This window comes from Glandiceps talaboti, chromosome 22, assembly GCF_964340395.1.
Source record: "Glandiceps talaboti chromosome 22, keGlaTala1.1, whole genome shotgun sequence".
NCBI classification, from domain to species: Eukaryota; Metazoa; Hemichordata; class Enteropneusta; family Spengelidae; genus Glandiceps; species Glandiceps talaboti.
Window position 1 is genome coordinate 11,395,663 of NC_135570.1, and position 15,226 is coordinate 11,410,888.

General features: G+C 35.3%; 2 protein-coding genes across 3 annotated transcripts in view; one reads left to right on the forward strand and one right to left on the reverse strand.

Moving 5' to 3' along the window:
* The window catches only part of LOC144452107 (ras-GEF domain-containing family member 1B-like), a 91,692-nt gene that overhangs the window by 45,226 nt on the left and 31,240 nt on the right, over positions 1-15,226 (reverse strand). Inside the window, exon 7 of the mRNA XM_078143122.1 lies at positions 5,816-5,875. Coding sequence (XP_077999248.1) covers positions 5,816-5,875 — 60 coding nt within the window. The remainder of the gene's footprint in view (positions 1-5,815; positions 5,876-15,226) is intronic.
* LOC144452108 (RWD domain-containing protein 2B-like) overlaps positions 738-15,226 on the forward strand; it is a 47,723-nt gene continuing 33,234 nt past the window's right edge. Inside the window, exon 1 of one of the 2 annotated variants that reach the window (XM_078143124.1) lies at positions 738-803. The gene's annotated coding sequence lies outside the window, so the exon portion shown is untranslated. Of the gene's footprint in view, positions 804-1,651; positions 1,708-15,226 lie in introns of those variants that run through there. The other variant, XM_078143123.1, reaches the window with a different exon arrangement.

Genomic DNA, 15,226 nt, shown 5'->3' on the forward strand with positions numbered 1-15,226 from the left:
TCAATAAGAGGTCAACATTTTTCATCCGATAAAAATGCACTTCCAATCTGGTGCACAGTTGTGAACAATTGCACATTTTTTTGTGTTTTTTTCCCCTTCAATTTGCAGTTCAAAAAACAACTACCATGATGATGTAGACTTATCTATATATTTGGCTGTCTGCCAATTGTAAGGGAACCTAAAGAACAGTTATTGACAAACTGCCTAGATGATGTTGGTTGCACAGTACATTTAGCCTTGCATTTGGGTAGCTAAAAATGGTTCCTAAGACCGTCCTTGGTGAGCATTCAATTCAATTGAATTGAGTGCCTGTCAAATGTCGTCTGCTCAAATTTCAATGCCAGAATGCATGATTAAAACCAGACATCCACATAAAACCTCATCATTTTTTTACAACTGAAATTTTCCGGAGTAAATGTTGTCTCTTTTCATCGTCAGTTTTGAATGAAATTTATCGTGAAATAAATCAGCTGATAACTAAAAAAAATTATATAAAGTTGGAATTCATTGAAAACGAAACAATATTGTTTTCTCTCCTACGTACTTGGGGAGGGGTCACATATAGGGCTTCAATATTCCGGGGGGGGGGGGGGGGCAAAGGGATAGCCAGTCCAGTTATAATTAATTTCTAGTGTGCACACAGAGTTGTTATTTTCAATGTAAATATAATCAGTATCAACTTACTGATGCTCTAAATGTCATGCTAAAATGTTCAGTTCACCAGAAGTTGGCCATCACACTATCCTGTGAATTTTAGCATTGTGTTTTGAACTTTTGATGTTAGACATCTGCTGGCATTACACGTAAGTATTTTCTATCTGTGGTAATCGTGACATCACAAATATGCTTGCAATAATAACAAGGTCTGAACTGTCAGACAGCCGTCATCGCTTGCAAAGCCGATCTTAGTGTTATACACATACCAACATGGCTACATAGCATTTTGACCTGACCCCAAATCTGTACACACCAAACTTGTCACTTGTTTTTCTTCAAATATTTTGATAAAATTGGAAAATACTTACAGTGGACAAGAGAAATTCGCTGTCGTTATCCTTTTTGGTGATTTCTAAACGCTGACACGGTTGATGAAAGCCATTAGAGCTAAGTAAAAGTCTCCTGCTCTGCTAACCACAGCATGCACTGCTGTGTGTGCCCAGGCTATCTTATCTTAGACTAGTTTATTCAAAGACAGGGGTGGGTAGCTTACCCTATGTTTTTTTAGCTGCAGAACAGAATACACTTTCTGATGACCAACGCTTTCCCGAGCACAGAAATGACATAATTTCACCGTTAACGGGTTATAGTTTGTCTGGCATCGTACCATCACAAAAATTTGTTCATGTTTATATTTGACCCTTCCTTTGAAATTAATATTACGGTCCACTTCCGACAAGCCTTTGAACATGTTGAATGACCACAGAGGAGATAAACAAAGCATACAATTACAATTGCCCATTCAACAACACAAGAGTGTAGGCATTGCCCTATATATACCGGTTATAACTTATAGCCCTCAACTTTGTCCTGTCCAAATAAGGCAGACTATACGCAATACTGTTTCTATTTCGAGCCCATGCGTCATCAACACCCTGAGGCTAAACCTGGGAGGTTTACGAAGTTAGATAGAATCCCTTGTTTCTATTGGTCAGGACTTGCAAATAACATTATCATTCACATCAACTGCTGGAAAAATACACTATGAAGGTATGGATATATATATTATATAAGTTGGTACTTCCATTTTGCCATAACATGTTTGTTTTGTATGATTTGTTAGTGTTATTTTAGAGGTATAAAAATAGAATAGAATTGAATAGCACTGTGGCATACAATGCTATACTGGCTGTATTCCTATTTCATATATTTACTGGGTTTTGCCAATGTCAACAGAAATGTACATCATAGTTTGAACAAATGGATCTCAAGAAGAATTATTTTTAGAAAAGAAAATCCAATTTAGAACTAACAGGACAAACACATGCCACTCACATGCACATTCCATGCCAACACTTTTGTACAGGTTTTTAGAATTTCAGAGAATTTTTTTTCAACTCAGTTGATGACTAAAAATTATGCATATGCAGTTATAAGGTGTTCTTCTATATGCGTATTTCTTTCTTTTCAGTTGAAAAGGAGATATAATAAGTGGGAAAAAAAACATGCCAATGGTACTGTAGCACAACTGATTATACTATGATATTACTCAGTAGTACCTTGGTTTTCTTGGAATGAAAATCTATCAAATTACAGTAACTGTTTTGTAAATTTGTTCCAAACACAAACTTGAATATGTTGTTATCATCAATCTACATTGTATGTACTGAATTATTTGAAATTTGAAGCTTGTGTCAACAAGATATTGCCTAATTGTACAGAAAATCATTAATTATGCAAATTTCTCATATGATTAGAAAAGAAAATAATTAATTACGCAAACTTCTCATATGATTAGAAAAGAAAATAATTAATTATGCAAATTTCTCATGATTAGAAAAGCTTTATCATTTGACAACACATGCTGTTACTATCGATGTATGCATCAAATTATATGAAATGTGAGGCATGCACTATCAAGATATTTTCTAATTACTGAAAATTGTTATTTATGCAAAGGTAATATACCTCATTAATATTCATGGATGCTTCCTTAACTTCTAGCAGTGTGTATCAAATTGTTTTGGATTTAGGCCAGCTAGTTTTGTCAAAAATAACACAAACAAACAGACAGACAGACAGACAGACAGACTGACAGACATATCGCCATACTATAACCTTCCTATATGGAAGGTAAAAACACTTCCTACATCATACATGCCAGACAGACAGACAGACAGACAGACAGACAGATCACCATACTATAACCTTCCTTTATGGAAGGTAAAAACACTTCCTACTTCATATAAGAATTACATTGAATTGACCCGAGCTAAAGCTAAACTGTAAATATATAATAATACTCACATACAACCCGTCACCTGTTAATCTTTTATCATTTTAATTGTCATATTGTTAATTATCATCTCTACATGATATATTGCAATCATGTTAAAGTTCTTATTACATTGGAAACTCAATATTTATGATGATGACTACTCACAACACATATGAGTCACGGTATAAATTTCTAGTCACACAATATAAATACAGAATTTTCAACTTATGTACTTTAAAATATTAAATTATAATAAAATTAATACTAAATATTACCGTCTTTTAATTATGAAATTACTTTTTCCTTAGGTACAATGAACCATAATAATATTTGCAATAGTTACTGGTCCTTACATCATTTATGCCATTGAATATATACAAGTTATATAACCATATGGTATACTAACTCATTGTCAATATTAGTGTTTTTCTTAAGGTTCGGGGAACCCCGTTAACCTGAGAAAGGGGTAAAAATGGCAGTGTTTCCCCCCATAGAGTCTATGGTAATTTTGTTTGGGAACCCTCATAAATTTCACCTATTTACCGCCCTTAGAAAATAGACTGGATATTTAGTACATTCATTAAGATTTTGTAGGTTTAGGTAGTAATAAATATGCACAAAATGTATATGATTGATATATTTTTTCAGATATGTACCATACATGCTCATTCTAAAACATCTAACAGAAGTATTTTTCTGGTATTATGCACTTGATTAGCATATATAGGTGCTATTAGCCTCACTTAGCTGAATTTAATGATATGATATGATATGATATTATATATGACATGATATGATACATGATAATATATGATATATGATATGATATGATATATATATGATATATTATATATGATATGATATGATAATATATATATGATGATGATTTGATTTGTTATTTGATATATGATATGATAAAAGATAAGATATGATATGATATGATATATGATATGATATATGATATGATATATATGATATGATACGATACGATATGATATGATATGATATGATATGATATGATATGATATGATACAATGTAATAAAATGGATTGCAGTGCCTTCAAATTCAATACAGTAAATTTATCCATTTACTCCATGCCTCAAGCTTAGATGCCTACAAATCTCCTTGTTATTATTACATGGGGAAGGGAAGGGAGAAAGTAAATTAGTTACAACATATGCTAAGAACTGTTTTATCAGTACCAAAATAGTAAATGTATATTTAAGTGTGACCAATTTCTTTCAAATGGTGTCAACAATTTGAAAACATGGTGTTTTTATTTTCTACCGGTGTGTAATGGTTTTAAGGTAACGAGGGGATTATCTCCTCTCTGTTGTTGAGATACATAGTTACATCATAGCAATGGAATGCCATAGAAGTTAACTAGACCATAGTGAGGTAATAAATACCTGATGACATAAAGGAGAGACATGGATGATAGGTGATATATTAGAATGTGACAATACAGTAGTAATTTAGCTGCAGGACATCGCAATTAATTGTGTCTTAATAACATACTATCACTATCACAGCCAGCACATGGTTGGGGAAGTAGAATTTACTATCAATGAGCGGAAAGGGGATAAACGGATTCAGTGAAGAGGGACTCAGTGAAGAGGGACGAGTGTGATCAAAGGGATATACCATTCAGTGAAGAGGGGTATGTGATAATCAAAGGGATTTACCATTCTGTGGAAAGGAGTGGGTGAGATCAAAGGGACAAATTTTGATGAACAAAGTCTCAAAACAGGGATTTCGTTTCCTCAAATTATTTGATTATTTGAGTAGAAATTTTCATTTATTTCAAGATAAGGATGATATATCAGGGGGTAAGACATACACAGGATCTTATCGTTATCTGTATTGGACTTTCTTTATTCTTAGCTATTGACAGAAATTTGTGAATATTTATTTAGATCCTGTTGTCAAGGTATTTTGTGCAATCATGTACTATTGTGGCTACTTACCTTCAGTTGTTGGTAAAAGAGTACTGAGCCAAAACATTGATGAAATTATTACATTTTAGGGACTCTACTATCTATAATATCTCTTGCATCCCTACCATAAGATTTACTAGACACATGTAATGACAATTTACAACACTGAGCGGCATGCAAGGTGTCAGTTTACTAAGATAGACACAAATTGTTGTTCAATGGGGTAGCTTAGACTACACAAGTGGGTGATAGCGGAAGTGATCAGAAACACTACCTTCCAGTGAAAATTTCAACCAATGTCCATTCATTAGCTTTCAGTAACATGTTCCATTCGTCGATGGTCTGATGTTGACAGTTGACAATGTATATCAACATGTCACAACAATATTGTTAGTTTGTGTCTATCTTTGTAAGCTGGAACCTTGCTTGCAGCTCTAGTATGTACAAGTAAAGTAATTATCTCTACGGCATGGATATGGGTTTTGTGTACCAAGGTTGTATGACAGAAGAGTCAGACTTTAGGAGGGTCCGTAAGCTGTACTACTGAGGTTTTTACTGAAAAAATTAGTGGCACAGAAAAGTCATCACAAAACCACATATTAATTGACATTGAAACATTATTGTATATGCAAAAACATAAAGATGGTGAGAACCACCTCACTGAGCAAACAGATATTGACGAGCACACCACTTGCCATATTTGGGCAAAATGTGACAGGGTGTGATACAGACGTGATTGCACAGGCATGCACTTAGCACTGAAGTACATAGTATGTGGTATTAGGTATATGATACTCACTTCTATTGACAAAGTTATGTATATAGTATGTGGCAAAGTAAAAACTAAATAAATAATTAATAATAATAAATAAATAAATAAATAATAAGAAAGTAGAAACAGAATCCAGGAAATATATTTAAACAAAAATTGAAAATACTCACTCTCTTTGTCTCATCTTTGCTAGGAACTTTGTCCTTGGTGATTGTCCCAAAAATACTCGGCTGTAAAAGAAAAGGAAAAAGTTCTATAAATAATTTTGTTTTATTATAATTATCATACCCATCTTCATTACAACAAAATACAAAAACTTTGAAAGAAAGAGAAGTGTCAATCTCCAGAAATGGTATGTCTAAGAATGATCAACATTATAACCTGGATCTGGAAGGAAACAAAAAAGTTGGCACACAATCACAGTGTGAGGGCGCTATAACTGGACAGCTATCCCTCAGGCAGATTTCTGAACAGTCGTATGGTTTAGTGTTTACTTTGATGGAAGACTTGTTTTACATTTAGTAGAGGTAGATTTAGTCAAATGCTCTGAAAATCTGTATGAGAATTATAGGCAACCATTAGTTTAAACATTTAGAACATAATATGTTGAAAGATACGAATGTAGCAAATACGAATATACGAATGTCATATCTTACAGACTACTAGTAATAATCTTTGTTTATACTGGATAGTTCTTTAAGTATATATAAACACTTGTCTCCCAAGAAGTCTAGTGAGGGCCAACCCTCATAGGTTCAGTGTTAATGCAGGAGGAACACAGAGTACTCCCGGCAGGGAAAACCTGTGCTGTTCGGTAGAGTCAAACTGAACGACGTTCTTCTTACTTACTGCTTACTTACTGCGTGGTAAATTTAATCAAACCCTGAATGGGTTTGAACCCCGACCGTAGTGGTAAGAGGCAAGTGGTGTGACCACTTGGCCACCAACAACCCTGTACCTTGGTATTCGATAGGGACATTATTGGTCATAACTGCACAGTTCAGGTGTGTTGAGATGTTTGTTATTCAAAAGATAACCCTTTAGATACTATAAATATCTCACTTGTGGCAGAAACTGATAACATGTCTTTACGTTAAGTGCTTCAAGTGCTTGTAGTATAATGATCGCGTGTCAGGTCAGGTCAGGTCAGGTCAAAGGTCATTCTGAACTAAAATAGGCCAGATGATGTCACAACTCCAAATGTCAAAGTTATCACCATGACAACAATATGATGATACATATTACCTTGACAACACTGATAACTGCATGATAACATATTATCACCATGACAAGAAGGTGGCATACCATTCCAATGTTCATGTTAAATGTTAAAAGCTAACTTGCAATCTACACACCATTCTGGAATGTGTATTTATCGGCAAAATCCTATCATACATCCTGTTATAATGAGACTGAGACTGGAATGCTACAGTGGTCAAACCTCACAAAGTTTTTAATCTGCCAATAGCATGAACCATTAAATTGCGGTGACTTAAACATAAACAAGAAGAACGTGACATATCAAAGTTTGACACACTCCAGTGTTTTACAAGCTGACCTACGTCACGGTAATTCTCTTAAAAGTTCAAAACTTAAACCCCTTGATGATTAGCTAAACTACTTATATCTACGCCTTGTGTAATATGTTTTTATGAACTCTCACTCACATTCAATGTTACAATTGCTGGCTAGACTTTCAACCCCAGGAGATAATGTTAAACCTTCACAATAAGTTTCAAGTATTTTCAGAATTTTAAACACTGAGGAAATTCATGTTGTTTCTAAAGTCATTCACCATATATAATTGTGTTATGAAGTATGTTGGTGTACACTGGTATTGTGTTACATAAATTATCACTTAACTTATTCAGCATTTCGGTGTACTTTTTGAAGGGCAGGCACCTAACATTTAGATGTAAAGTCAGTATTTGTTTACATTGATGTACTTTAAACATGGTGTATTCCTATTTACACAATGTGTGAAATGGTTGACATGATCACAAGTAACTATGGTTTATAGACTTTTCTTACAACTTGACACATACAGATACATACGCATACACATACACATACACATACACATACGCATACGCATACGCATACACATACACATACACATACACATACGCATACGCATACACATACACATACACATACACATACACATACACATACAGTTATTGATGGTTTTCAATTACCTGGTGATGGGGATGGAGGGGGGGGAGCTATTGTTTTCCTCTGCATTTTTCCAGATGAGGTGAATCTATCAAGACGGAGTTTATATGTCTTGCATGGAATAGCCTATCTATTGGCAGGTTGTCAACTCGGGGTAGGACCAACTCGGCCCATTTCCAACTCGTCCCATCGCTAACTCGGCCCACGTGATTGCCAACTCGGCCCATTCACATGCCAACTCCGCCCATTTACATGCCAACTCGGCCCACGCACGTCATGACGAAAATGTTTGTGTCATTTAAAGCCAGGGTCTTGAGTCGATGACGTGATAATATCAAATACTAGTAATATTCATATAATCAGAGAAAAAATCCTTTGCTCCAAGCACCGACATCGGTATACTACTATACTACTTGTAAAGACACTATGGATTTACATACTAGTACATATACAATGTAGATCGCATGAATTTACTGAAGGACTAAATATCTATAGTCAAGTTGGCAGAGAGTGGGCCGAGTTGGCAGAGAGTGGGCCGAGTTGGTGGGCCGAGTTGGCAGACGGTGGGCCGAGTTGGTGGGCCGAGTTGGAAATGGGCCGAGTTGGACGTGCACCGTCAACTCATCCTTGGGAATAGTTATGATTACTTTTATAGTCAAAGATACATGTACATGGAAAAAACCTTTGTTTATTCAGATTTCATGATCTTACATCACTTACAATTACTTGCGATTTAAGAAAAAAACATCAAGTTGATCATGTGCCTTTATAGGGTATCTTTGCTATGGGCTATTGCATCATGGGAGTCAGCAGAAATAATATATTCAAGTTGCAAAATGAATATTCATGAGCTGTTTTACACTGAAGGGTATAGGCTTTTAGGACTCACAAATATTCATGCACTTTATTATGGAGTCATGATGGTCGAATGGTTAGAGTGGCTGGCTTGGAATCTGCAGGTTGCAGGTTTGAGCCCAGTCACTGCCATTTGTTTCTGAATGGCTTAAAGTCCTTAGGCAAGATTTGAACCACGATTGTGCCTCAGTCAACCCAGCTGTATAACTGGGGACCTGGTAGGGTAGAGGTTGCAATGTGAATGCTTTAATCCTATGTGCTTATAAAGGCTGCAATGGATTGTATGCTCCCCAGGGAGTTGAGGAAGTATAAACTGTACCATTGTGCTGTTATAGATCCGAGCCAGGGGTAATAATTGTAAAGGGCTTTGAGCACAGAGTCGGAAAGGGCTATACAAAAACCAACATTATTATTATTATTATTATGTTATTGCCTATTTCAAAAAACAATACATCTAAGGGAAACTTCAGTAATGATAAGGTGGGTGGGTGGGTGAGTGGGGGGCAGAAAATCACACCTAGATTTTAATCTGAAGTGGGCCATTAACCATCACTTTCTATTGTAAGAACTCAAACCAGCCATGGTATGCATATGAAAACTGGTTGATTGGTTGGTAGAGATATACAAAAAATTGGTCCACAACAAAAGAATGATACAGTGTAAAAAGAACAATAATGCCGCGATGACCCAGGATTGTTAAAGTATACTACAGGTATCTTTTATATGTAGCAACCCCCCCCCCCCCCACACACACACACACCAGCAACCCCCCCCCCCCCACACAACACACAATGTATAAACACTTATATGACCTTAATGTTTGAAGTCAAGACTGTCTTGACAAAGAAATAAAGTGATAGATGTGAGTGAAAACAGAATGCTGGCACAAATGTAAACAATTGGTGAATTATAGAGTTGTCTAAACACCAGCAATTCTTCATAGCTGTATAAAAGTCAAATATACTCAGATCATCTATGAATACAAGACGTAAGCAATACCCCCCCCCCCATGGTAAACCTGAAATTCAACCAACTGACAACATATATATGCACAATAAAAAATAACTTCCTTGAAAAATAGTGTTCATGGAAGTCTACTTTCTCTGTAAGTAGGAAAGACCACAAATTTCCATTCTTATCTGCAGATATCCACAATGTCATCATAGTTCAACTTTTCAATCAGGATACTTTAACCTCAACAAGTTCCATCCACGCTTAGTTTTATACATCCTACGGCATTTTTACCAACTAACAGCTGTTGATGCAATAAACTTACACCAGTTTTTCCACCGATTTCATCCTCTGCAGGCTTAAATAAACACGTTTCCAAATTTCAAAACTATGCAGGATTTGCAACATAAAAGCAATATAAAAACTTCAAGAAGGAAAAGTAAACCTACTTTAGAAGCCCACAGATAGCAATCGCACACTACAATTGGCGGTATCACAGGAATAGCTCTCCTCTTTTTACGCAAAAAGTTCCATTTCCGTGGCATTCTGCTAAAATGTTGCAGCAACTTGCAACTCAAAGTGAAAGTAGCTATGTAGATAGAGAGTGCTTAGACCTTTAGTTGCAAACTACTTGTATACTGTTATACCTCCATAGACCATTATTGAACTGTGTGTTCTCCATCACACTCTCACTTTTCAACTGGTTGTTCTCATCACACTGACTAGCTGTTACCCTTTAGTGATAAAATGGTTCCTAACACACATATTGAACAGTTTTAAATTTAGCTCTCACAATCTATACAGATTTGGCAGGACCAGTCCATTATGGTAACAGGGGTGAATAGTTTCCATGTGAAAGTGTTTTCATATGTATATACATAGACATTTTAGGTATACTGTAATCACAGTAGAATAACTCACGAGTTATCAACCAATGGTTGGGTTTCACTCTTTTATCTAATCATTGAATGATCTAGACATAGATTGAATGATTGATTGATTGATTGATTGATTGATTGATTGATTGATTGATTGATTGATCGTAAAGTAAATAGGAGTAGATGGAGAGCTAGTCAAATAGATAGAGATAGATAGATATAAGGATAGATAGATAGATATAGATAGATAGATAGATCTATTAGGGAGACAGATAGAGATAGATAGATAGATAGATAGATAGATAGATAGATAGATAGATAGATCTATTAGGGAGACAGATAGAGATAGATAGATAGATAGATAGATAGATAGATAGATAGATAGATCTATTAGGGAGACAGATAGAGATAGATAGATAGATAGATAGATAGATAGATAGATAGATAGATAGATAGATCTATTAGGGAGACAGATAGAGATAGATAGATAGATAGATAGATAGATAGATAGATAGATAGATAGATAGATAGATAGATAGATAGATAGATAGATAGATAGATGGATGGATGGATGGATGGATGGATGGATGGATGGATGGATGGATGGATGGATGGATGGATGGATGGATGGATGGGCAGATGGCTGGGCTGGTGGGCGGGTGGGCGGATGGACGGACAGACGAACGGATGGACAGACAGACAAACAGATAGATAGATTATTTGGTAGAATATTTATATACATATATACAGTCTAGATATATACTATATAACAGCAGCCAACTGAAGAGTTGACACTATGTCATGTCTGGTTTGTAAGTTGTCAGTTAGAGACCAATGCATACGTTTACAGTTTCTGATCAAAAGTCTAGGAAGGAGTGTACTCTTCCAACAATAGTGGAAGTATAGATTTTGACACATAAAATCCAAAATTAACGTTTTACAATTTTAATGACTGTTTTGGTGCTATATTAACATTATCTAGAATGCTTTGAAAAGTACTTTTCAGTTAATATTGCGATGGATATGACAAAAAAGCCAAAACTTTTTTTTTTCACTTTTGGATATGTTTAAAGTGTTTATGTTTAACCTTGTGACAGCATTGCTACAAGTTCACCCCTACTGACTATATGGACTGGTCATTTCCATCAAAGTCTAAAGTGATATTTCACTGTTTAATTGACATCATCAATGAGCTCTTTATCAAGTGTACTAGTTCCCAGGACTCACAAAACAAACACAAGTTGTTATACTGGTGTAGATCAGAGATGTGGGTCTAACACACTATAAATTCATTACATGTATAGTACAGTTGGAGTTCTGCTGTCACCTAGTTTATACAAACAATCACAGACAAGTACGAAACAATGCATGCACTTCACACAGCCAACAGTTTTGCAGGTTCTATTTACACTCGTGGCTGAACCACACACAAGCCATACTACCAACTAGCTATTTACATTGCTTGGTCACGCTGCCACCATGCTTTAATACTGGTCGTTCCTTGGTGACAGAACTTAGACTGAAGTCACCCACTGACCACTGTCATTCACTAGTTCCACTCCCTATAAGAGTATCAACAATGTGCCAAAGGTATATCAATTTCTCTCTGTATGTTGTGATTCGAAAAATTATGTCACCTACATGTAGTTATTCAAACATTGTGCATTCACACTAGCCTAGAGTCCGGTTATGTAGGAATTTTTTGGGCTGAGAGCCAAAACTCTCCACATGACTGGACTCTGGGCTACGTTACACACTCATGAGTACTTTGGCAGTTCTTGCAACATAAATGATAGAGTTATGCTACGTACATTCCTTTAAAGAAGTCAATTAGTTTATGATGGAGTTGAACATTTTTTGGTTCTTTTCTTGACCACCTGAACAAATGTTCTACATCTAAAATAATACTCTTTATTTCTATTGGTATATGCTCTCAAGAATTCCAGTGAAGGTGCTCCTTCATGGATTCAGTGTATTACAGGAGGAAACTAGAATACCCAGGGTAAAACCTGTATTGTTCCGTAGAGTCAAACTGAATGACACTCTCTTTAAATATGTTTATCAGGTCGGTAAAACAAGAATGGAGAGTTTGACATAGCCTATCGGCCTGTACAGGTGAAATGTTACTTGTAAGTAATAAGAAACCTTTGTCTGGTACAAGAACTAATTATGAATGATAGTCTTCTTATTTACAGCTTGCTAAAATATAATCAAACCCAGACTAAGGCTTAAAACATCCTTAATGAATCTAAGACAGTTCCAGCCACATTTTACATGTAATTTCTCTTTTATAAGGATATTCTCATATATAATATAGCACCCTCTAGTGGCAGCTACATTTCTCCAATCAGTAACACAGTAATGATAACTCTGTATACAAACACACCAAACTATAGAAATTCATTATGAAATTTAAGTTTAACTCATGAAGTTTATAGCTATTCTACCAGACAGAGATCAAATCTCAATACAAGTATGTGTACTGAGAATTAGCAGTAAATCCTACAAAACAATACTCTGGAATTATTCAATGGAACAATCTACCAACACATATTAAGCAATGCAAAACTTAGCAGACATACATATTTATTAGATGCACACTGAATATTCATGACTATCTAGCTAAAGGTAATATGCACTTGAGAATCATGAATATTCAGTGTGCATCTAATGAATATGTATATATGCAAAGTCCCATGAGGCAATGGTGGTCAGTTTGAGAACAGAGGTGAAAAAGAGTCAATTTTTATGCTGTCACTGTATTGGATTCATCATGGGCTAGGCTTCATTCTAGTCATGTATGGCATGGCATGACCACTAGTCATATTACTCAATATAGTGTTTCTCAGTGAATAAAATAAATCATATGATAAGGAGTCTTCCATACCTCTGGACACCCTAGGCTAGTGTCTTTGAATTAAGTCAATGATATGCTATCGGTTTGGAAAGAAGGTCAAGGGTCAGCTGCTTATTAGTGATCTTGGGGTGACATGTTTGTGAAAGAACGTTTGTGAAAGAATTTACCATCATCTGTAATATTATCACAAGCTATCAAGATAACATTCACTTTTCCTTTAGGGAGCACATATTTCAGATTTCCCTGAACAGTAATTAAAAGTTTTAACCAATCACAATCCACAAGCAAATGTAACATTGGAAGAGATATCTGATATCTCAATTTAAATCATGAACTGTTTTGCTCTCATATTAACACTTCACTTTATGAACTGTGACTTTTATATAATTAAAAATTCCATACAAGACTTACAATAACTCAGATTAACTTTCACCGATTGAAACGTACATTGTAGAGAAGCACAGCACTAAGTCTTAGTTTATACATGTTATATAGCTAAGCTTACACAAACAAAAACAAACAAACAAACAAACAAACAAACAAACAAACAAAAGAACATTTGTACCTTGGATGATACACAGTGATCATTTCATATATAAGAAAACATATTATAATTCTTGTTGCATAAAAACATAGTTGATATTAATATGTGATTATTGTTAGTCAAGTATGTGATGTTTTCAGTGTTAATGTGTTGTTTGTTTGTTTGTTGTTTATTTTGGTTTTTCATAAACATAGCTAACAGTATAAGCCTGCATGACTACCTGTGGTAAAAGCAAAATTGCTACACAAATAAGTAAAAACTGAAAAAATATTGGGTGTCCGAAAATTACTCCTAAAAGTGTAAGTTTAATAGTCAGTGCAAGGTTGTATGTTGACAGGAGAGGAATGAATCATCGAATGCAATGCCTACATACTATACTGTAGATTACAAGTTATACACAGCCTTGAGAATTAGTAGGTAATATATTGTTGATGTAGACTGATTCTAGTAGCCTGATCACTGTGCTGTCCAGATACATAGTTAGCTGGCCACACTGCCTATCCTCTATATTCTCTGCTTGTACTGATTACATTGTCAAAATAATAATGAATTAAAATAATTTCACCACATAGCCTGATTGATGACAGCATGTAGTCCCTCCGACCATGACAACTAGTCACACTGTTATTATTCATATGAATCAGTATGTAAATATACTCACATTACGCTATATAATTTACATATGTTTCAAGTAAATTTAACCCTATGTGTGCTGGATAACCATGATAATGACTTTTGGGCGTAGCTACTTGAATCGTTTGAAATTTTTCTGAACACAAGCAGAGAATATGAGGGCTGGGCAAACGATGTATCTCAACAGCGCAGTATACAGGCCATAAGAATAGCCTAATGTAAGACCAGCTAACAATGTACCTTGACAGTGCAGTAAAAAGGCTGTAACTCTGGGGACGGGTATTACGGGTTGCCGTAGTTACTTTTAGGTTTCTTATGACCCAACTGGCCCTACATTTCTTAATTCTGGGGAAGAAATAAAAAAAGTTGACACCCTCTATGGTAGGATTTGAACAAATCACAAGATGGTGACCGAGCAAGTACGTATCTAAGTGAAACTGATCTTCTAGTGCCGATATTAGGGAACTGAAATAAAACATTTCCAGTTTTCTTATGCCATTTCTGAATCTGTCAAGAGTATGAATGAATTGAAAATATCACCAACATACACTGAAATGAACTCAAAAATTGTTTTTTTACTCTTTCAACCCCCAATTTTTTTCACCCCTCCCCTTTTCCATTTCTCTCCAGCCCGTCATAATTCTGATCACAGTCTGAGAAAGAAAGATACATAGATCAAAATGAACAT